At 44.6% G+C, this 25,481-nt stretch overlaps 1 protein-coding gene across 4 annotated transcripts in view; it reads right to left on the bottom strand.

The window, feature by feature from the left end:
- LOC119179556 (uncharacterized) overlaps positions 1-6,917 on the bottom strand; it is an 87,634-nt gene extending 80,717 nt beyond the window's left edge. For 2 of the 4 annotated variants that reach the window (XM_075869623.1, XM_075869626.1), the window contains exons 1-2: positions 5,892-6,032; positions 964-1,228 (exon numbers count right to left, since the gene is read on the bottom strand). In XM_075869623.1, the coding sequence (XP_075725738.1) occupies positions 964-1,228; positions 5,892-6,013 (387 nt within the window). In that variant the 5' untranslated portion in view covers positions 6,014-6,032. Of the gene's footprint in view, positions 1-963; positions 1,229-2,932; positions 3,187-5,891; positions 6,033-6,821 lie in introns of those variants that run through there. The other 2 variants (XM_075869624.1, XM_075869625.1) reach the window with 2 other exon arrangements.
- Positions 6,918-25,481: the final 18,564 nt, after the last annotated feature.

Raw genomic sequence — 25,481 nt, 5'->3', positions numbered from 1 at the left:
ATTCAGCCTCTGCGTTGCCTCATTCTTGATAAGACAACTATGGATACCACCTCACCAACACTTCATCAACCTAGCGAAAAGAAACACTTTCATGTTGCTATATATGCTAAGCAATAGCTTAGACATCCTTTGTAATTTTTTTTCTCGCAATTCCAATTCAAACTACTTGAAAAAGATTTGAAAAATATTCAAATTATGAATCCTTTTCAATTTCTTCCCTGTAATTTTGCATCAAACTATCCAAAAAAGATTTTAGAAATATTCAAGAAATATTTAAAAACATTCAATTCTATTTGCATTCACACTTCAACATTCGAATTTGCTTCGCACCCGAAATTCGGTATTCACGTAGCTCTAGTGTAATGTTGCCATTGCGAAACAGATGTGAAGTGGATGAAAAGACAACTTACTGCTGGTGGGAATCAAACCTGCAACGTACGGATTATGCGCTCGATGCTCTTACCAAATGAGCTACGGCAGAAATCGAAGCCATGACTACGAAAGTACACGAGATGTTAATACATTCAAACCTCATTATAACAAAGTTGCATCTTACATGAAAATAAGTTTGCTATATCAAAGAATTTGTTATAAAGGTCTATTCCTAACACTATATTTATTGCAACTTTTTTTAATTTACTTCGTTACAACCAAATATTTGTTATATCTGGGTTTGTTGCATCAAGATTTGAGTGTAGTACTGTTTTAAGCTCTTTCAGCGAACTGGGAGCGCGAAAACATGCACAAGAGACGCAGAAGAGCCACGCAGCCCGATCGCTCACTCGTGCTGTGTGGCTCTTCTCTATCTGTTGCGTGTTCCAGCGCTCCCAGTTCGCTGAACGAATACGAACTACCGACTAGGCCACCTTTCTATACTGTTTTAAGTGTACCGTAGAAATTCTGACAGAGACGTAAATAAAGTAAATGTGTTATTGTGTCACAAAAGGGGCAATGAACTCATACCTGCAGATATTTTGTTGCCGGGCCAAACCAGACAACCCCAGGCCACTCGATAGTGCAGTCGATTTGATATATAGCCTCCTCGTGAAGGTACTTGACTGCTTTACGGTACACTTCACTGAAGAAAAATGTCGCATCGGCATCCACCAGCGGAGTCTGCTCTTTGAAGAATGTTCTATAGGCATCGAGGAACTCGTCATGAGCTTCTTTGCCGTCCGGAGGGATCCACCAGAGTTGCAGCTTCAGCTGATGGTACTTGGTAGGCATGCTGCATAGCATCAAAGACTTTTTAAAACAACGACGGGATGGCCTTATGGTCAATTTCAACAAGTTGCAGTTAATTAAAGTGCACCAAATGGGCTGAACATGAGTATCTGCATTCGACCTGCAATTCCACTGCATATCAGGTGTAGGAAGTGCAATGTCATGCTTCGAAGCAGACCACTATCACCCCTGAGCTTACATTTCCTTCACTAATAGTTTTGAGTCATTGAAAATCGTGCCCAATGCGCAAGGTAGCAAAAAGCTAGCACTGACTAAAATTGTCTGGATTTGTTTACGTTCAACAAGAGCATCAACCTTGACACACGAACCTAGGCATGAACCTCAAAAGTTGCTCTTTAATATTACCCAATTCCACATACCTGAATGGAGATGATGTCATTACATCCTGGACTTCAGAATTCGACAATTTAACGTTACCTAAATCTTGCGTGGCTGACTACTGATGACATTACTATAATACATCAGAGATTGAACAATTCAATCAGTGGGCATGAACCTTGAAAGTTGTTACTTAATAACGTTGCCTACATCTACTAATCTGATTGGTGACAATGTTAGTATATGTCCTGGATTGAACCCGTGACCAAGCTTGGCATCGCTATACTTTAGCTTCTACTACGCTACCCTGACATGAGATTCCATTTCAGCACAATCTAGGCAATACAAGATAACATGGAAAGCAAAATATTTTGCAGGTTCAAACACACACACACACACACTTGTACCTCTCTCCTAACGCCTATGGGTAAAACTAATCTCTGACCACAAGTTTTGTCCTAGCACTGTTGGTGCCAGACCATTGGCGAGATCAGGGTCTGGTTTGACCACTTGAAAATTCTGCCTGTGACGCACAATCTCGCACTATCATGCAGGAGATGCAAGGCATGCTTTTAAAATATTCCTGGTTTTGCAGTTTCCAGCAAAAAGTAGCGATGCAATGCAATGGCAAAGCCAAATTTTTTTTTCGAGGAGCAAGGGCTAATTACTTTTTAATTAGGTTCGTTTGTGCGTAGTAATACAAAAATATTGTGGGCGGGGGTATTTCCATGCTTCTAGGCATTAATTACGAACCCATTTTTTCGTTTGAAGCCAGCACTGTTTCGTGAGGCCAGACATGCAATGTTTCGCACCAGTTTTGTACATTCAGGCCTTTACACCTACTGAAAATTTAACTCGTTTCAAGCGGTCCAGCTTGCATATATTACCCCTAATAGGGCTATGGTAACACAGAATCGACTGACAATTCATTTCGTCCTGAAATGACTTAACCGCGTTAAGGCGGCACACACTGATAGACAGCTCGTGCGCAGACACACAACTTGTTGAGTTACCGAGTATGCGCACGAGCTGCTTTTCATTTTCTCTGTTACCTGCATTGGCACAGTTACACCATTACGCAATTAACGTCAACCGACTAGCCCAACTTGGCGCTATTCTGCCATATTTCATGCTTCACAGCGAACCACCGCAGCCGCTTGTAAGTTTCCACAGCGTAAATGCACCTGTCACAGCCGAAGCCAAAGACGGAGCGCCATGCATGGTGCCATGCCACGCTCTGCACTCCACCAGTCACCTTGAGCGGGGGAAGAAGAAAAAAAGCACCCCCGCCCGTACGACGTCCAGCGGATGCAAGAACGAGCACAGCACCGAAAGTAGGGCAGCCGCGAAACGAAGCTGTGGAGAATACCTGTTGCCGTCCCGGACCATATTGCCACGCTGTCACAGTTCGTCAGCTCGTTCGTCGGTGCATCGCGTTCGTCGGTGCAGCACCTATGTCATGAAGGAAGGATTTTTTCTTCCTCCATGACCTATGCCAATGTGACGCCGACGGCGCTTTGAATTACCCCGCGCGGCGGAAATGCGAACAAAAACACACACGCACGCACGCGAAGTGTTTTCACTCGGGAGATGACGCTAGTTGTTACCACGCCCAGATGGCGGGTTCGCGGGGTTTTTTATGGCCTTCGAGATGGCAAGCGCAAACACACCGTGCTATAAAGTTTCATACAATACAATACTAAGAAACTCTTATAAATATTATTGAATAAAACTTTTATACAATATTATTGTATAAAACTTTATGCACCTTGCATTTGTTGTCATCTCAAAGGTCATGGTGTCTTCCGCTTGAGGCGCTAGCGGCGTTTGCCTCTACCGCCATGTCAGTGGTCTAAGCGCGCCCTTTTTGAAGCGGCGAGCGGCAGTGAGAGGTTGTGTGCGTGCCGCTACGTACGATACCGACGTGTTGAAATTCGACTGAGTGCTTACGCGCGTGACTTCCGAAATCCGGCGAAACTTCGCTACGAACATAAGGTTCACATTTGCAGCGGATAGCGACCCGTTCGACTTCAGCAGCGATGAAGCTGTGTGGGACGTGAAGTGTTATTCCCGCATCAAGCTCACGGACATCAAGGACCACCTCGTTGGCGGCACAAGCTTTGCAACAAGGGACGAGCTTAAAGCCTGTAAATTGATGGACGCCCACAACTATGTCACTAGCGGATGAGTCCAACAGCATCGAGTTAGAGACCTCGGAGACGGCCGCCACGTCGTCGTCGGAAACAAGAATGGTTCCTCTTGCTCAGTGTTTGGACAAATTTTTTGTTTTCATCGCGGTGGTGTCGTTTCCCGAATTCTTTGTGTGGAAGGGCTTCATCATTTGCAAGAGCATGTGAGGTGATACAATTGGCATAGTTCGTTCGTGGTTGAGCCCAAGCCGCTTGCGATTAAAAATGCTCTTTGCTGCAGGGTCCAATCACGCGCGTTGGGCAGTTGCGCACCCAGAAATCACATACAGTCTCGATTGTAACTGATCGACGTTAATGTGCTCAGCTCTTTAAAGCATGGCTAAACGAGAACGAACTGCGTCGCTGACTGTTTACTAACACAGATAAATCAGTAACACGTCGCACCTACCTGAATGATACCGCTGATAAGCAGCGATCGCGGTCGTAGTGCGCGCGCTCGTCTCCTGCTGCGTAAACAAAGCTTCATAGCGCACGTCGCGAAAACCCAAGTTTTTCACTACAAAATCGAGCCTCTATGATGTTGCATCGGTTCTGAACACTTGCCCGCGACTGCCTGCCCGCGGCAGGGAGGGAAACCACAAAGATAGATGCGCTGCCTCTTCGACGCTGGCGCCATCTCGTGGGCCACGCCCCTGTGCAACCCTCCTATAGCCTCGAGATAGCAAGCGTGCAGTGTGTGTGTTTTTTTCTGGCTTTCCCGCACTCCTTAACAAAATGAACGAGTAGTATCACTACGGTGTACTATAATTTACTATCGTATCACCTCCAAGGAGGTTTTATAGAACCTCTGGAGTGGCAGTGCCAGCCGCGAGGTAAACTCGCAGCCCGGCCGTGCACCATGCGCCAGTCGTAGGTTATGGCCCTAGCGGAGATAGGCACAACCTAGATATGGGCGCTGGAGAGGGGCTCGCTGGGCATGTCAGGACTCAGGAGTACAGTAGTATAACAGTAAGTCGTGGTTGCTATAGCGCTAGTTACGCTAGCTTCGATCAGAGAGCGTGTGCCATAGCACAATCAAAGGGGAACGGCTTTATCCGTTTATCCACTTGTCCCACAAACAGCGGGAAATGTGAACGTAAACATTGATCAGCCAAATGTTTACAAAAATCTAACGTGTAAGCGATTGAATGTCGCTATTTAAAGAGTTTTTGACTTCATAACTCAAGAGGATGAAAAAATAAATTTTCAGAACTTTTCCAGGAGCCTAACGCACGTATGCTTGCATCACGATGAGCGAATGCCGCAATGCCACTTAGTGCAAAAAAACAGCCTCCTAATAAGCGCACCAAAGAAGCAGTTGAGCTTTACTGTGACGATGGGCTTACCCAGGAGGCGAGACTCGATTTGGTTAAGTCCTTACCGCTGGATATGTCGTCGCTGGTTACACATCGGGTGAAAGACGCGAAATGCATTCGGCAAGAAAAACTCGAGGAAATTGTGCACTGATGATCATTCGGTCAGTTGGTTGAATAGTTCAATTCGAAAACGGCCTCGCATAATAATAGTTAGACTAGCAGGCACTAGAGATTGCCAGACGTACACGCACATGTTGTCAGCAGTGCGCACAAGTGGGCACGTATTGCGCCCACGTCACCCTCGAGGGTCACCGCGGCGCCTACCGTAAACATGACCTTCCTGCCACAGTCCTCGAGCACCTGCTCTCCATATCTCGTCCTCATCTTCGGAGCCTGGCGGAGTTAATGCTGATGACCTCAGATGGATGGCACTCACCCACAGAGGGGGATGTGCCAAGAACCGGGTGGCAGGACACTTAAATGAAACTAAAATGAAATTAAAGCCAATCTGGCAAATTAGCTAAGAGATAAAACTGCCAATAAACAAAAATCGTTGCTGAGCAAGCAGTCAAGCCATCTCTTGTTCCTGATGGACATAGCTACGAATTATAAACTAAAGATCTGAGAAGGTTATGGTTCACTAGCACGGTGATCTTTTAGTTGCGTTGATGTAGTCAAACACGTACAGTGGAGCATATATCCCTGTGGCAGTAAACTGGACGAGGCGGAAATCGCCGCATACCACTGAGAACGGGACCCTTGCCACCCTTATCCTTGCTGCGGAACTGCTGTTCATGCTGAAGACATCTGCGCCACTGCTTACCTGACATTTTTCTCTTCTGTCCACTTTTCTCCTGTTCCCTTTTCCCGCAGGTGCTGCGCCATGTTCCCTATAGGGCTGCAGAAATTAGGCGCATTAATTCTTCCTCTTCTAACCACTACCATCACCACCACAATTTTACCGGCATGCAGTGGCGTAACTTGCCACGTCCCCTGGCTACCACGTCTTGCCACGTGGCAAACGCCGGGTAACAATTGCCACGTCCCCTGGAGTCCAGGGAACGTAAACCATGCGAAATTCAGCACCCATCCGCTGTGATGCTGTCTCCACGCAATCGGGCGTCTTATACCGTCATGTTCTAGACGTCGCAACTCACGTTCTACAGCGCTCCGACAAATATCATCTTATCTGCAGTTTTACGTCTTAAAACCGCGAAGGGATCCGGAAATTTTGCCCATCTGGTGGTCTTAACGGGAACCAACATCGCACAGTCACGGCCGCTGGATGTAACCGTGCCCTCTTTCCTCCAACGGCCGTGGCAGAGTACACGGACCTCTGCAGTTTCGCCTCGCATCGAAATGTGACCTCCGGGTCAGCAGCCGATCGAGCGCCATAGTCACTGTTCCGCCGAGTAAGTATGCTCTAAAGAAATGAAAACCACATGTCTACGGAACGCCAGCACCGCAGAAAATTCGTCGAATCATTTTCTAGTGCGTTTAATGCATCTGCAGCTTTCAGTATTGCTCGCGTTTAACTGCGCATTACAAACCAAAGTGGTCGCCTAAAAAAAAAACCAAAGAAGGCGAGAGAACTTAGTATTACACACAATGTAACCAACGACGGCTTAACACGAAACCACAACGCGATTAATAAAACGTCTAAGCTCATCAGTAGGGAAGAACTTTAAGGAATGCTATACGGAATTACCAAAATAATAACTGGCCAATCCTTCAGGCGGGCAGGCAGCCTTACCTTCACGAGGCTACATCCGTCACCTTCGCAAACAACAGGGCTGCCAGGTTGACGTGGCATCCAAGTGCTCGAGCTAGAACGTTCCGATGATGATGATGATTCCAATGCCATGGCTCGTACACACTCAGGGGGATCGGCCAGGAATCGATGACTTAATTCAAAAAGATTTTTTTTTTAATATCAAAACCACCCACCAGAAAAAAGAAAGAAAAAAGAAGACACCCTAGGCAGAATGAAAGGAGTGCAATAGTTGTTTGTCACTCGTTCAGATAAGACCATTATTCATTATCTTGAATAAGAATCAGCATGGTTAAACAATGCTCTTGTGTTCGTTGGAATTTTTTTGCACGAATAATAATCACGCAATTAAAAGCTTAATTCTTTTACTTTCATGAAGGTACTTGCAAACTGCATAGAAAACGTTCTCGTGGCTGAAGCCCAGATCGTAAGCACCGAAGGAAAGTATGTTTTCTATAGTGAAATTCAGCCCCATGCAGGCTAGCGAATGGGAGGACTAAGAATATTTTCCTGAGAAATTTGTATCGACGACATGATAAAAAATAGTGCTCTTTTGTTTCCAATTCTGAACAAAAGTTGCATAGTGGTGATATCGCCAGACCAGCCCTATGTGAATAGAAATTTAACGGGCGGACACGACATCGAAATCTGGTTATTAAGGTTTCCAACTGTCTTGTAGGACACCAATGAATTTTCCATGCAAATCTTAAGTGAGTAAATTCTGGTGTTGACAATATTGCTTCCATATAGCGTCTGCACTAAGCGCAAGCTTTCTGTATCTTGTCGCAGTTATAGTGGCCACTTCGGGAAGGACTGATAGTACTGGCCCTTCCAATGCTGCTCCTGCTAGAGAGTCGGCAATTTCATTTACTTCTAAGCCGCAATGACCGGGTACCCATACTAATTTCAGTAGCTGCAGCTGAGGAGGAACTAGCGTAAGGAGCGTCTTTAAGGCCATCGATTTTGTTGACGCCGTAATCGACGTACATACTGACAGGGAATCCGTGATTATGATCGCATTAGCGGCATTCAAAGGTAGCTTTCGCAGTGCTAGAATTATTGCCAACAGCTCAGCTTCAAAAACTGGGGTGAAGTCCGGTAATATTAATGAAAAAGACCAGTCAGGCGAATGGGAGTGTATACCTACACCTGTCTTTTCATCCGTTACTAAAGCATCTGTGGCTATAATATTATTCGTTTCTGCGTGTGCAAGATAATCCTGCAGTCGGCTATTTAAGACCCTATAGAATTGTAATTTGGGCTTAGAGAGAAAAATCTCATCGAATTCTATCTTAAGAATTTGATTTGTAACTTGCGCCACAATCACATCTCGAATTTTTACATTTAACCTATCTAGTTGTTTCTGGACAAAAGCAATTTGAGGTGTTCTAAAGCGTGGCCAATGAGCAAGAAAAAAAGCTGTCTGGTTCATTTATAAAATCATATTCAGATCGTCTTGGCGCATAGCTATAAAACTTCAGAAACGTCTGAACCGTTAGGATACGAAAACGGCAAGGCAATGTAGGTAATCGTGCTTCTTGATACAAAACATTGTTTGTTACAAACCTCGAAAGTCCTAGACACAATCTCAAGGCTTTTCGTTCCAGCATAACCAGAGGCTTTATTTTATAAGCAGGGCTACCTGAGAACAATACGCACCCAAATTCTAGGATTGGTCGCATATACACTTTATGGATCATCACCATTGTGCTTCTGTAGACCATATCGGCGGCTGCTCAGTCTACGAAGAATTCCTAAGGCGCGTTGTGCTTTAGATGCCATGCTTTCTATGTGGGGAGTCCAGTTTAGGTTGACATTATAAATTACTCCCAAATATTTAAGAGATTCCACCCGCGGAATGGGCTCTCGTTTATAGCATATTGAAATTGAGATGGAATCGGATGACGGGAATATCAATACTGCACTCTTATTTACATTTAAGGTCATGCAAAGTGCACCTAGCCATCTCTCCAGCATATTGACATATATCTGTATCTTTTGATATAAAGAACGTTCCGAAAGCTCTTCTTCTTCTTTGTCTTCTCCTCATCTCATATGGCGCTTACCCAATGCAGGGGTTGGTTGGTTGGTTGGTTGGTTGGTTGGTTGGTTGGTCGGTCGGTCGGTCGGTCGGTCGGTCGGTCGGTCGGTCGGTCGGTCGGTCGGTCGGTCGGTCGGTCGGTCGGTCGGTCGGTCGGTCGGTCGGTCGGTCGGTCGGTCGGTCGGTCGGTCGGTTGGTTGGTTGGTTGGTATAAAAGGTACTACATTGCTTAAAACCACGTTACCAAATAAAACACGCAAAGGGATAGGTTCTGCGCGTGTGACACTCTCTCCCATGCCAGGCCGTGCCGCCTCCGTCGGCCGACTACGGTGTACCCACCCCTCTTAAGGGCGGCCGACTTCCATCGGCAGCCGTTCTCACGCTCGAGCCCCGTCAGTTCTGTCATTAATTGTTGCTTCGTAGAAGCCTCCTTAAGAGGGGTGGGTACACCGTCGGGCTCCGTGCGCTTACCAGGTGTGCATGCGACAGCGAGGCGCCCCGACATCCTAACAACAGCGGGGGAGATAATGCTCGTCTCCCTGCCACCACTATTTCTGGGTCAGCCAAGTGGTCGCGTCCCCGCGTCTTTCTCAACGGCACGCGTGCATGCCAACAATGGCTTAAACTCAGACGGTGGCGCCTGAACTACCTATTGCCAGACGCTTTTCCGAACAAGCTTCCCCTTCTAATCCCGAACGGGGGCGACCTTGACGGCTCCGCTCGTGGACTGTGCGAACGAAGAAGTCTCCTTTCTTTCCCGTGCTCGGGGTCTTCCGCGTTCGCCTTCGTGGAACCGATCGGCTTCGCTAGTTGACGGGTCGGGAACTGGCTACGCCCTCTACATCAGCCGCATTAATTGCGCTGCACCCAACACGCTGGTAATTGGTGCCTCATACTAACTTAGGCCCACATGTAGGGGACGCAAAAGCATACAGGAAAGGCCAGGCATCACGATTTTTGCAGGGGGGAAGTAAAATACCCACGGTAGCGAACCTACGAGTTCTTGGCCTCCGTATATCTGAGAATGGGCACAATGGAGAAACTATTAGGCTATTAGAGAACAGCGTCCACCAAACAAGCAGGCTGATCAATCGAATAACCAACAAAAACTATGGTATGAAGGAACATAGTTTAGTTCTATTAGTCCAAACTTTTGTAGTCAGCCGCATCGTGTACGTTGCCCCATATCTTAAACTACACTCAGCTGAACAGAGTGAAATAGATTGCATCATTAGGAAAGCATATAAACAAGCAATAGGTCTACCGTTAAATACGTCGAATGACAAGTTCTTGGCTCTAGGGATACATAACACGCTCGCAGAGCTAATAGAGGCACACACGATAGCACAGTATGATCGGTTAACCCAGAGCCCCACGGGCAGGCATATTTTGGACACAATTGGCCTCACGTACAATGTGCAACATGGGGTAAAAAAGGACATTCCGCGGGAGGCAAGGGGGCATATCGTGGTGCCTCCATTACCTAGAAATTAGCATCCTGAGCATCACCGCGCTTGAAGGGTAGAAAGGGCGAAAAGCCTACATAAAAAGTTCGGCAACACCCGGGACGTGGTCTTTGTAGATGCAGCAGAATACGAGAATGGCCGAAGCATGGTAATCGTAGCTATAAATATTCAAAGGGATTCCAACGTCAGTGGCAGTGTACGTACAGATAGGGCAGAAGTGGCGGAGGAGGCGGCTATAGCCCTAGCAATAGCCTCCACAAAAGCCGAAATCGTGATCAGTGACTCCAAAACCACTGTTAAAAATTATGCCAAGGGAAGGATCTCACCAGAAGCGCTAAGAATTCTGGCAAACTTTTGCGACGAGCGGGTAGTTCATATTGTATGGGCACCTGCTCACTCCTCGGAAACGAAATCGCGCACGACCTGGCTCAAGAACTGGCCGGCCGAACAGGCGCAGCGCGAAGTCCGGGGGCGGAGAGGGACCACATGATTAGTTATGAAGAGATCACAAAATACTACAGGCTAGGAAGGGCCCCCGGACACATACCTCGCTCAACAAGCAGCAGGCGACGGCATGACGCCTCTTACAAACGAACACGTTCCCGAACCCGGTAACTTTTCACTACATCTACCCAGAGATATACTCAGATTTGTGTAAGTTCTGCAATCGAAGGGCGGATCTTAATCATATAGTGTGGGCTTGCCCCTCAGTGACAGGGCAATGTAAAAAATACAGCTATGGAGGGCAGTGGGAGACTGCACTGCTAAGCGCAGACCCAGAAGTGCAACTCCACGTCCTTCGGCAAGCCGAGGATGCCGCCAGAGCTCAAGGACTCATGGCTGCGACCTAAAAGAAGGAGACAATTCTTCCACATCTTACTGCTTTTTTTTTTAATAAAGTTATTTCCTCCACAGCCAAATTCCAATACCGGTCGTACGTACATTTTGTAGACCATCAAAAGTGCTTTCCTTCTCATACACGCTCTGTGGCTGCTCAGCCTGCGCAATACACCCATTGCCCATGCTTCTTTTGTTGTGATATATTTAATATGAGCTTGCCAGTTTAGTTGTTCGTTATATATTACTCCGAGGTATTTTAATAATTCCACTTGTGGGATATCTTGCAGCTTGTAAGTCAGAAATATTCTCACCGGATCGTTAACCGGACAAACCAGAATAGCACACTTATTGGTACTAAGACTTAACTGCAGTCCATCTAGCCACTTCTCGAGTTCACTCAAGTACGACTGTAAAGTTTCGTAAAGGCAATGTATGTCAGCAGGCATACCGAAAAAAAGCAATGTCGTCCTCATAAACATAAGTCTGCACCCCTGATCGAATAGGAATAGTACACATCAAGATGTTGAATAATGCTGGTGAAAGTACTGATCCCTGTGGCATGCCTCGGGTCTGCTTGTGCTTGCAGGAAAAAAAAAACATCATTAACGCAGTAAAACTCCCTTTCCTTTAAAAATTCTGTCACCCATGCTACAAAATAAGGAGGAAGTCCATGGCACCGTAAACCATTTATTAACACAGAATGTTCGACACTATCGTATGATTTACCGATGTCTAGGGTAACTAACGCAGCGTACTGTTTTTTATGCCGGGCAATGTGAACCTGACTTTCGAGGTCTACGTGCGCATTCCAGATTGAATGTCCAGATCTAAAGCCAATTTGGCTGGGGCTCAACAGCTGTTGGACATTTACAAATCTTATTATACGACCATGAAGGACCGTTTCAATAGGTTCCCCACATTTGATGTCAATGCAATCGGTCTTATATTGTCGATATTAAACCCAGCCCCTTGATTTTTAAGCAGTGGTATGATTTTAGCAATCTTCCACTCATCAGCTAGCCATGCCGTCTTAAGGTAGTAGGTTATTAGGCTTAACATATCCTTGGTTATCCTGGTGCATGTTTCTTGGTATTAGACAAACAAATATTTTTTTTTATTTCATGGGGAACAGACCGGGGAAGGTGGGCTTCTTTTTCGACTGCATAACCAAGGCTGTTTAAATGTGCTTGTCTCGTTTTTGTAAGTTTTAATCTTTGTCTTTGGTTCAACTTTTGGGCTTCAATTAACTCTTCCCTGGTATTATGGACCCCATCTTGAGAAGCTTTGTCGTAGACGTGGTGAATGAAAGCCTTAAGGTAATTACATACGCTTTACGGATGAGGATGTTCATCTTGTTACGCTGACTGTTCTTCGTGTCCACGAACGGAGTCCCGTATGTTATGGTGCTCGTAATTAACGCCTGAATTATAACCATACAGTCCTCCTCTTTAAGTCCATGTCATTTGCTAGCAACTCCCTTGATTAGATGCGTTACTTTTACTGTTCGTTGTAGCTTTTCTAGCTCCGCTCCATCGGTTCCATTTTTTTTAAATGAAAATGCCAAGAATGCGTAGAGTAGAGACTTTTGCAATACTGATTCCTCCAAGAGTCACTTCAGGATCCGGAATTTCCTGCGGCGGGCGGCCTCACGTGCGTTTTCGTAAAACCAGGAGTTCCAACTTATTTAGTGCACACGGGAGACCATATGTCGCAAGGTATTGCTCAGTTACGTGCACCGCTTCCTACAGCTGATCCTATTGGGTTCCGGTAGATCCACCTGTGGTCCAGATTGTGAGGTCATTGGCATAATGTGCGTGCTTGATGCATTTTACTCGTTTTAGTAGGTTATATAGGCAGTGACCTCATGGCTAAGTTGAAGAGCATTGGTGATATAATAGAGCCTTGTGGTGCCCCTTTTAGCGGCAGCATGAATCTTTCTGAGTGAAGATTTCCCAGTCCCACAATTACAGTCCTGCCGGTGGGGAAATTTTGAACATAGCAATGCAATTTCTCTCCACAGTTGTAAACATTTAGATGATGGAGGATGCTTTCATGGGAGACATTGTCGAAAGCCCCTTTTACATCAATCGCGAGGATAGCTCGCTTGCTGCAAGTTTCTAATTGGTCGATTACTTCTTCTTCAAGTTGTAGAAGGATGTCTTGGGCAGAAAGATTAGACCTGAAACCAATCATGGTGTTCGGAATGTATCCGTTTTCTTCGAGGTACGGAATGAGGCGATTAAGAACCATATATGCTCAAAAAGTTTTCCCATGCACCAAGTGAAAGATATGGGGCGAAGATTTTGGATAGTCAAGGGCTTGCTGGGTATAGGTGTCATTGTTACTTCCGCATGTTTCCACTCCTGTGGAACGCTTCCTTCTTCCCAACATGTATTGATATAGTCAAGAAGCGAATCAAGTGCTTGGCTGTCAAGGTTACGAAGAAACTGTTGTTGATTTGGTCCTTGCCCGGAGCCGTATTGCGAATAAGGCTGCTCAAGGCCACACACATTTCTACTGCAGTGAAAGGGCAGTTGAGTTCATGATTGGGGCGACCTGTGTATGAATTGAATTTGTGGTGCACGTGTCTGTTGCGATCTCATCCGAGAAACTTCTTCTTGGCTTCATTTATGACTTCTTCTGTCCGAGGGTAATTATGTATAATGCGCTGAACATTCTGTCTAGTGGGTCCCCTGTGTTTAACTCTTTCCTTACCACGCCACTAGGCATCGTCCACCGGTGAACGACGATTTCACGCCCCTATTTTTCAACAAACACTGTGCGTATTAAGGCAGGGGCCTTAGTGCGTATGGACTTTCAGCACCATCTAGGCGATGGTACTGAAGTGGTTCTTAAGAGAAAGGAAGAGAAAAGTGAGCCCCGTTATTGTCTGCTTCAGTGAGCGACACCGCCACAGAGCTCACAAAGGGATGGGGGTAAGGAGGGATAAAAGGGTAGAAGTAAAGGTATAGGAAAGAGGAAGAAGAAGCAACAACAAACTGAGGGGATAGGAGAGACAGGAAAGATGGAAGAACGGTCACTGGAGTCCGAGGACGGGGTACACTTGCGAGAGATGTTGTCGGCGTCTGTAGATGGCGTAGAGCAGGACCAGTAAATCAGAGCTGCGCTGTCGTCGAAGGTCGTCGGCGACAGGAGATGACGTAGGGCGAGCCCAGTCGGCCAGAGCTACGACGACGCCGACGGTCGCGAGCGCGCGGAGCGCGCGGGCGCACAACCGGTCGGCACGAAATCCAAGGAGCGTCTCCTAGGCGATGGTACACACACTAGAATTGCTTTTTTTGTACGGTTCGCATTTTTACCGCGTGGCGGTGATTTTTAAAGGGCACGCCCGTTCAAAGGTTGAAGCACAGAACACCTACCAGTTTGTTGAAGCGCATGTGATTCGCGCAATGGCGTCAACATCAGAAACCACGCGCGCTCGGAAAAAAGCGATTTCGCGCGATGCCGACGCCTCGACGAGCGATCTTTTGAATTTCTCGAGCAGTGAGGAATCAGACAACGATGTGGCGACATCGGATTTCAGCTCCGATGAAGAAATTTCATCATATCAGCCGGGAACGTCAGCTGTTAGTCGCGGGTATGTTTGGTTTTCACCTTCTGTTTTGTTCATCGTGTTCTGGTGCTGGCTGACTTGCTCTGTATGTGTCCCACATATTATTATTAATATTTCTAGCGTGTCTACTTCATATGGGCGCGATGTGCTGCCTCCAGCACAAAGACGCGTGGACTTCCGACCCCACAGGGATCCGGGCATCGACCTCGGCATGACGCTCCACAGTCGCGCACATCGGCTGACGAGAGCACTGGATTTTTTAGATGCGGAAGCATCTTATACTCGCGCCTTGTAGTGCGCCGTCCGCGCCGTCCGCACCGCTTCTCGAACATTCGACAGCTGACGCGCGCGCATGCGCCGTCGCGCCGTCGCCCACTCTTCCACCATCTGTGCATCCCTTCCTTCTCTACACACCGCGCGTGCTTCACTCCTCCACCATCTGTGCACCCTTCCTCCTCTACACACCGCGTTCGACATCTACAATTCTCCTGATTCTCCAGTGGACGCGCATGTGGCGTCGCGCTTCGAGAACATTCAACAGCTGACAGTGCATGCGCCGTCGAGCTGTATATATACTCAAGGTCGGCGCTCGCTCGCTCAGTTGCCGCTCGTCGGTTGGTTTGTACGGCGCGTCGACGTCCAAGGTCGCGGTGAAATGAATTCCAACGAATCCACAAACACAATGATCGACGTCCCTTTGACCAGCGCCGCCCTTTCGCATACGTGTGTACGTGTTCACTCATTTAACACCCCCTCCTACAACCACGTTAACCAATTTAGCCATCGAACCAAGTAAGTCGCAATTTAACACCCCATTTCACAACCACGTTAACCAATTTAGCCATCGACCCAAGTAAGTCACACTTTAACACCCCGTTAACCAATTATATGCTCCGCATCCTCCTCAGTGTTCCCCCGAGAGAAGCTGCGGGCAATTTTTTTCGCCTCTTCTTCACGGCGGAGGTGATCCGCGTAATCTGTCTGAACACCAACAAGTATGCGTGGGCCCACATACTTGAAAAGCCGACATACAGTGAGAAAGACGGATCGTGGAAGGAAGTGACGCCGGAGGAGATGATGAAGTTCATCGGACTCCTGATGTATATGGGGATATTAGAACTTCCGCGTCTAAATTTGTACTGGAGTACGACTAAAATGCTTTCTGGACTTCTTCCGCCAAAAGTCGTGTCACGGCGGCGTTTCACCGCACTTCTGGCCACGCTACATGTTTCGGATCCCGAAACGAACGGCGCTACCGCACAAAAACTGGACAAGGTACGTGTCTTGGCTTCTTCAACACATCAATGACTGCTCTGCAACGTTTTTCCAGCCGTATCGCGAAATTTCAGTTGATGAAAGAATGGTTAAATCCAAAGCGCGCTCCGAAATTCGGCAGTACATTCGAGACAAAGTTGTGAAATGGGGATACAAATTGTGGGTTCTTGCAGATCCGAAGACCGGCTGCACCATTCAATTCATAGTTTACACGGGGAAGTGTGAAAAACCAAGCGCAAATGGGCTGGCATTCGATGTGGTGACGAAGCTTTGCGACAAATACCTTGACCGTGGCCATGCCATTTACATGGACAATTTCTATACGTCCACATCTCTTCTTGTGCACTTGCTAGAACGCAAGACACTCGCGTGTGGCACTACTAGAAAAGATCGCCGCGGGTTCCCATCATAATTGAAAAATATCACCTGGGAAAGAAAAGCCAAGAGAGGGGGCATTCGCTGGCTACGGGATAAGGGGGTATTGTACCTTCAGTGGAAGGATCGACGTGTTGTACATATGGTTAGCACAGCTCACACCCCTAACGCTCACGTGCTCGCTAAGAGAAGGGAAAATGAAAACGGGAAGTGGGAACAGATCACAATCAGGAAACCTAAACTCATCGACGAATATAATGCCGGCATGTTTGGGGTCGACAAGTCTGACCAGCTGATTGCTTCTTACAATGTTCTTAGAAAATGCGTCCGCTGGTGGAAGACGTTGCTCTTCCACAGCATTGATATCGCAGCTGTGAACAGCTACAATCTTTTTGAAGCACATCGGAGGCAAAAATCTAGAAACACCTGAACTTTCTAGGCTGTCTCGCTTCGATCAGCTGGCTTTTAGGACAGAACTCGTTCAACAACTTCTTCAGATAGAGGACACTGCACCAGCTTCTATTCCTCCCACCCCAATTCGGTCACACACAGGTGTACAACACCAGCCTGAACAATTGGAGATGCGTTGCAACTGTAAAAAGTGCTACCAAGAAAACAAATCTCAACACAAGACGAACGTTTTCTGTCACACCTGCAATGTCTATTTGTGCTTCACAACAAGAAACTGTTTTGGTGCCTGGCACACTGATCTCCCTGAGTGAACAGATTATAGCTCGAGAAGTTCTTCAGCTATAACTTTAATTTTTTCAATCCTACTCCAATACGCTGCTTTAAATATTTTGCTTCTCTCATAATTTTTCATAATTTTATACTCAGAAGATATAAGTAAATCATTACGACGTTTGTTGTGAACGTACCTAATTATTTGTGTTTGTCAATTTTTGTTACCTCTTAGATCTGCCAGTTCTTCCGTCAAATGTACCTTTCAAACCCTAGATTTAGTACTTGCATTTTGGTATGTAATATTTTGCTGTAAAGCTTTTTTCTTAAAAAAAAAAAAAGTCTCGCATAGGACCAACTCAGAACTTTATTTCGCTACGCATCAGGCAATTTTTTTGTAGCTCAAAAACAGCTTTGTCAATTTTAACAATTCTTCTAAATAATGTTGCCCTGTGATTACTAAACATTTTGTATATTTCAAAATTTCTCAGAAAAATTTTTTGTCGGAGATATCGCTTCGCTTTCAAATGAAATTTTCGGAAATTTTTGATTTTTTTGTACACGAATTTTTTTGCCAGATAAATTTTCTTTATTGTTTCAAAATAAAAAGCATTCAAAAGTACATTCATTCGTCTTTATTTTAATGTATTGCATGGCACTGTAAATCTAGTAGCGACGGCACAGAAAATTCCTAGCTGCAACATACAAAAATAGGCCAATTTTTCCGTGGTAAGGAAAGAGTTAAGCACTGTTCAGGTACGCTTGATGCTCAACGTCCCTTGCAAACGATTGCAGGCTTGGTGCCAATTTCGTTTTCCTAGTTGATCGGCATAGTCCTTTGCTTCTTTAGTGATTTTCCCAATCCTAATCTTGAGTTTTCGGTTGCACTTGACGAGTCTTCGTCGGGCTTCCCAGAGGTGGCGTAAGTGAGGATCAACGGCAGGGACATCGTATGTAAGCTGGATCGTTATCGTATGCTTTGCTTCCCTGGCTAAAATGTCTTTAATTGGTCCACTTTTCAATGTCTTCCAACGTAGTGCTTGTAGTTTCGGAGCGAAACGTTTGCCAATCGGTAACTTTTGCTGTTTCGATCCTTATCCTAGTTTTTTGATGTGGTATGATTGTTTGAACTACGTGGTGTCGCTACCTAAGGTTTCGTCCAGGCAACTCCATTCACATTTTCTTACTCCATGAGCGAATGTGAGATCAGGGCTTGTGTTTCTGCAGGCGCTATTTCCAATGCGTGTAGGAACTTGAGGGTCGTTTAGCAGGGTGAGTCGGTGATGTTGAGCAGCGTTGAGAGCATTTTCCCCTTTCCTGAGAGTCCCCACGAAACACAAGAAAAGCTAAAAAGCTTCTAGTAAATGTCCAAAAAGGATAGTCCAAAAGTATATAAGAAGTCTTATTGAGATGTTATTTAAACCTAAGCAGCTTGAAAACCTCCTGTAGCTGTGCTAACGCCACGTTATTATACGGCTAGAAAACTTCTGGCAAAAAGTATAAAAAACGTCTTTCTGGATTTTTTAAAGAACCTTTGTAAACGTTTACTATACTTTTATTATCAGAAGCCTAGTAAACTTCTTGCCAAGATTCTAAAAAAACTTTTGCTGGATCTTTTAGCACCTTTTTTAGACATTTGTTTTCCATGCAAGCCAGCTTGTTGAGAGTTTCCCGTGGTTAATTTGCAGCACCATGTCAGTGTTTTACAATCGGTGCATTTAGCTGTTCACTGTCGAGGGTGACAAGTAGAAACAGCAGCATAATTTTGCATCACATTATTGCTGGCACTATTCTAATCAGCAAGATTGGTGTCATAATTGTTGAAAGAATTAATTAGCGACTGCCATCTATATATCATTACGATACTCTGTTTTGCTTGGAGACAAGACGGGCTTTTAAACGTCAATTCATTATTGTTTCTGGTGTTGCCTGGACTGCATTATACTGCATATCTAAAAGTAAATGCAAAACTTAAACAAATCTTGTTGCATACTTGTAACCTTTATTAAACATAACAGTGACTGCACTCTTTGTCCCAAAACTTGCATGCTTTAGAGTAACTATAATTATACAAAGTGATTGAGGGGCTGGCCAGATGCTTGGTCCAGGAACCTGCACACATACAAAAGACATGAACTGTTCTCTTCGAGCAGACTTCTATCAGTGCAATAAAATTTAGAAGGCTAGCTTAGCAAATACATTGGCCCAGTAGCAAATATATAAAGGTAGAAAATGTGTTACAGCCAAAAAGCAGCAGTCGAAGAAGTGATTTTTTTCTCACCCCTAAATTTAGGTATCTTAGAACCATGAGTAGTTGAAATTAATGGGTTTCACCACGAATCTGTGTTTAACAATCAAATTGTGATTTTAGCAATACCCCGAATTCCAATTACAACCCAAAATACTCGCACAAAAGACACAGTGAAGTTAAAAACGCTACAGTATTCCAGAATGCCTTCTGTCAGTCATCATTAACAATGTTAAACATGATTAGGTATCACTAATATATCACAAATGGTTAGGTATTGGCAAAGTTAGGTATGATTAGGTATGACAATAGAAAATCACTTGATTGCACTTATGGCATTAAATTCGAGAAGACAATGAAATACGGTTACAATAACAATGAACAAAATGTTCAGTCAATAATACAGTGAAAATAAAACCATTGATCTGCTACAGCCTTATTGAAATGCAGAAAGTTCATTTTTAAGTGAACTGCAGATTACACATAAATTAAACATGACATAAAACCTTAGAAACCAGCACTGACACATTCAGAGACATGCTTTGTGCTTGTAATAAAATTCAGCCTTAAGAACAGAAAACTGCCTTTGCAGATAAGTTATATGTCCAGGGGAACACAAAGTAAAACAAAATAATGCTGTAAGCTGGCCAATCAACTAAGAATACCGAAATTTTGGTGCCTACAATAAGGGGGTATCTTTGCAAAGAACAGTTTGTGGCAGTCGTGTTTCTAGACTCTCCCACTCGAAAAAATTCTTCGAGCATGTCTATGGTCTCAGATATTCCACTCGGAAGTTTATTGTGCTTTTCATGATTACGCTTGCAAGGCAGCGAGGATCACCAAAACATTACTCCCTGGTGAGACAAGCAGTCAGTGCTTGCTATCACCAGCCGGTAGTAAAGAAGTAACCATTAAATGCTTGTCTGTGGCTTCGACCCATGGTCAGATTATATGCGGTACCTCAGGGAGTAGTAGCTGAGTACTAGTGCTCACTGGCCTGCATGCATAATGATACAAGCCACAACTAAACTTCCCAGGGGAATATCTGAGCACAGGCATGCCAGAATTCTTTGAACCTATGTAGAAATGTGATTGGCTCAAATTTTTAATACTCGCATGGCCACCTGCTGCAGTCACTAATAAGTTCATTATTGCATCTAATTCAAGGGCACGGCTGACAATGATAACTATTGTTGCACATTGTGTTCCCCTGAACTCTTAGCTATTTGCAAATGTGGCTGAAAAATAAAAGGCTTAATATTGAACATCTTGAACATGCGAGCTACTTGAATACAGCAACCAGGTGTCTCAGTGAAGTTCCCTTTCCATAGGAAACGGAAGCCATGCACAGCTGCTGTACATTCAGCAGCCAACTTTTTCACGAGCCATCATTGATGACAGGCTTGTCCGGAATTCTTTCACACTCAGTTAGTACGAGGTGCATGCATAGGCTTCGATGGAAACATACACACACAAAAAAAAAAAGTTAGTGACATGTGTCTCTTAGAAAAACTGAATTTGTCAGTATATTTAAATTGATTTGGAATAATGCATCTTAAAACAAGCAGGATGTACACAAACTAGAGATGTTACATGCATGCTTTCTTGATGTTTTTGGCAAACACAGTTGCAACCTCATGAAATAAAATACAATTTCTACATTGCAGATGTGTCAAAACCATGCTTGAATTGCGCTGGTGCATAGTGCGTTGAAAGCAAAGCAAATTCAATGATACCACAACACATACATGATGGTATGCACTTTCATCAAGTATCCATTGCAGGTAACCTATATTATTGAACATGAATTTGATTTCAAATACAACTAATGTAGCTGTTTTCAGACTGCTCACACGGGGATGATTATTTTAATTTTTATTTATAATACCCTCATGGCCAAAAAGGCATTAAAGAGGGGAGTGGATAAATACATGAAAAATACAAATAAAACAGCACAATAAATACAAATAAACAATACAATAAATACAAATAAAACAATACAATAAAATACAGATAATATTAACATTTCTGCAGAATGTATTAATAATTACTTATAATGTGAAAATTGGTGTCACTAAATTACTACTGTGCGCTGCCAAATTACGGTCATCAGCTTCAATGATTCTGGTTGGCTAAAATGACAGTACTCCTCACTCAAACATCACAGGGTGTCTAATGAAAAAAAAACATGCGAGGCACCCACCTTCAACCACACACCATCCCAATAAAGCATGCAAGCTTCTGCAACAATCTCTGGAAACCAGAATCTTGGAAGCTATTGACCGTGATTTAGCAATAAGAATTGATGAAACTGATTTCCGTATTTGTATAATTCCTTGAGTGCCAATAGCTTGAAAACTTGCAGGCTATATTTATGATACTCAAATAAATACGGTGTCTAACTTCACATTTTAACAGCAATACGTGATTAACTTATGCATGCTTACCCTGATTTATAACATTATTGCCAGTTTTGAGTGATAAATAAAATATTCATTCTGCACATACCACAGATTCGGTCAACATATGTAGCGCATGCCTAGAAAGTCTACTTTATCCAATATACTGTTAAGCTTGTCATCAATCAGAAAATTTTATTGGAGGTGGTGCTATAAACTATTCTTAATGTCCGTACACGTAAAAGTGTTTAGCAAAGTTTCAACAGCAAGGTTGAGTGAGGTGCATAAAATATTTAATAAACCACAACAAAGTACAGACATAGTGGAAACAAGAAGAGTAAAATCGATGGTGCTCGAACGCATGAACTAATGACTGAATTAGTGCTCTCAAAGTAATGTACGGCAATTTGGCCACATTTAGCCATGAAATATTAGTTATACAGTTCAGGATAAACGAATGGCTTGAAATGCACGGATTCAGGCCGCATTAGCCAACCTATGTTGCTGGTGCATACCGAAAGTTAGAATTTTACTAAACGAGCTGCATGAACACTTAAGTGTAGGTGCAACCTTTGCGAGCCCTACCTAAGACGATGCAATATGCTGCACACGAACACGCATCAACTCAAGTATCACGGTAGTTTATAAAGATGCGTGCCGACGCGGATGCACACACGGGCATAGATTCGGCCACTCGCAAGAAAAAAAATTGAGAGACACCAAACAGAACCTTGCCAAAACTTCTCTGATAGTAGTAATAACGTATAAATACCGTAGCTGTATAAAATGCAACGTGCAGCAGACGAAACTGCCTTAGAAACGTTCACTTCAATAGCGCACAGTATGAACAGGCATCAACGCCTACAGCTAACAAACACCCCAGAATTAATAAACAAAAATAGTGGTCGCTCACGAGCAGGACCCCCCTCCAACACCACTGTCAACAGAGGCAGACAGCTGCCACAACTCTGCTCGAATCTGCCGCCAAATTCCCGCCACGCGTGCATGCTTCACACTCCATACAAAAGAAAAAACTTGTCAGCGCTTAACTTCGCACTACTTTGCCTTTACACTGCTGAAGTACTACAGAAAAGCTGGGTCCCCATGTAACCAAAAGCTCACTTATCGTGCACATGATAGAAAAAACGTGGCGAGGGATAACAAAGCGCCGACAGCAGCAGTGTGGTACATACCTGGCGAGTGCTCTACAGTACTAACCCACACGTCTTCGCTTGAGTATAGCGCATCTTCGTAATCAGCAGCACTGGCAGAACACCAAACACGAACACAAAGCGCAAGCACACTTTTAAAACACATGAGAAATCAACTCGAACCCGCTTCTCCAAGAGGCGACATAGCGGCCGGTAAACACGTCCAGACAAGTAAAATTGTTCCAGCCGCGCAGGTGCACACCGCATTTGCGCATCTTCATTTCTTAATGCTGACTAGAGAGCTCAATTATTACGCTTAAATATGTAAAATATGTAAAAAGATATACTGCCTAAACATGTAAAACAAATGTTATTTTGGTTCCAAAAAAAAGAAAGAAATGTAGAAAACATCCCTAGACCTCATTCACGAATTCTACCAAAGTTCTTGAAGATAACTTTTAGTAAACGTTTTGAAAAAGACTTCTTGTAAAGAACATTTTCTCAATGTCTTCTAAAAAACTTCCTTTGAAAAATGTTTATTCAACGTAAAATGTCCGCAGACCTAGATGTCCGCATATCTTTCTAGACGTTTTGAGAAGTTTATACGACGTTTTGTGTTTTTTGGGTCAAAGTGTAGCCCCAGGCTGCATGAGGCACATTAAAATTTCCAACGACAATCAGCTTATTTCACTTAGCTATATGCTTGACTTTATTAAGAACAAATTTCCAACGACAATCAGCTTATTTCACTTAGCTATATGCTTGACTTTATTAAGAACAAAAAGGCATTGCTGGGCTTTTCTTTCCGGAACAATTTTGATGAGGGTATGTTCAATAAGATGTGCAACGACGTGATATTGGGTGGTGATGTTTTTTTTATATATATAGAATTGCCGTTCTGGTTTTGCCATCAGTGATGTGAGTATGGTACTTTCAGACATGAAGTTTTTTTTGCTTCAGTTTCTTCCGTGTGTTGCTACGTTCGAAGGAAGCTGAGGAGCTTGAGTATTGTGCCTGGTGACGTTGCTGCGATGTTTCATGGACGCTGCCCGACTTTCCAAGCTCGCTGCCGGGGCTCTGCTGAGCTGGCGGCGTCGGTATGACATCAGCCATGTTCTTCTGCAGCTTGCGTCTACTGATGACCTCTCGCCATGGTCCCAATGCATCCAGCGTCCGCCCGCTGATGCTCTCGTAACACGTTAATTCAGTGTCAGTCACTTCGGTCTCATCACGAAACGTTCTTGTCGCATTACTCAGTTGTTGAGATTCCATCTCGTGCGTCGAAGCTCTGACCCGCAGTCAGGTTGTCCTCTGAGTGAAGCCTGCGCAAGGGTTTATCCCGTCGGCCGAGCTCGCACTCGTCGTTAGGGTTAGTACTTCAGCTATCAATGCGGAAGTTAGTAGGCAGCCAAGTGCCTTAAAGGTTCACTTACAAGTGTCCAGGTGATGCCGCTGGTGCGTGCTTGACTTCCCAAGTTGATGACGCTGAATTACTGTGTTATGGCACAGTTTAACACATAAATTATGTAAACTAGCAGCAGCATATGCGAGGCACGGTCCTCTAGCGGTCTCTCTTGCGATATGGAAAAAAAAAATCGCAGCATATTCTTGGAGGGAGATGATGAGCTTGGCGAAGCATTCATCTGTCTGTCCATGCGATCGTCCAATCGTACGTCCATCTAGTGAACACTTAGAATATCGTCATCTTGCATCTTTTCATCATATACAAGTACTACCATCTAGCGGACATTCTAAGGACTAAACGAGAGGTGGCTACCACGGCCCCCTAGTGGTCTCTCTTGCGATATGGAAAGAAAAAATAATATCAGCATATTCACAGAGTGAATGATGACGAGTGGGGCGAAGCGTCCGCCAGTCCGTTCGTGCGTGTGTTCGTCCGTCTGTCCGTGCGATCGTCCAACCGTATGTTCATCTAGTGAACACTCTAAGTATCATCATCTAGCATTTTTCGTTATATACAATAACCGCCATCCAGCGGACATTCTAAGGACTAAACGAGATGTGGCTACTACTACAAACATGGCACGTGTGACCTACGTCGTAAGGAGCGTCGCCCCTAAAAAAACCAATACGCGAGGAACGCAAATGTTAGGCTTAGCTTGCCTTTATTTTGCACTAGGGCAAGCACTCCTCAACTCCAGCAATGAGGTTCTAACACCAGTATTCACAAACGCTCCTTTACTCACTCAAGGGCTCTCCTCGACTTGAAAAAGTCGATGGGATCGCCATCTCTTGGCAGACCAAGTCGCTGCATATCGGCAATATTCTGCAGTGATTCTTAAGAAGCGCAGTGTCAATTTCAGTCAAGCAGCGGCGCAGTGCTCAACTCGGTCAAGTGAAGGATGGAATTCGAGTCAAGGAGCGTTCCTGAATACGGGGGTTAGGCCCATATTCCCAAATGCTCCTCGACTCAAACAATCTTTGAGGACTGTTTCACATTGCGATTTGTGCAACGCGAAAGTCTCAAGGGTCTCTTAAAGTCGAATTTTAGTCGAGGCGTATTTGTGAATACGGGCCTTCGTTTCATATTATGGTTGAAGCAACTCCCAAGATGTACTTCACCTTTACTTT

The sequence above is a fragment of the Rhipicephalus microplus genome, chromosome 7 (genome assembly GCF_043290135.1).
Source record: "Rhipicephalus microplus isolate Deutch F79 chromosome 7, USDA_Rmic, whole genome shotgun sequence".
Classification (NCBI taxonomy): domain Eukaryota; kingdom Metazoa; phylum Arthropoda; class Arachnida; order Ixodida; family Ixodidae; genus Rhipicephalus; species Rhipicephalus microplus.
The sequence above is the reverse complement of the archived record's forward strand: the minus strand, read 5'-3'. Positions and strand labels throughout refer to the sequence as shown.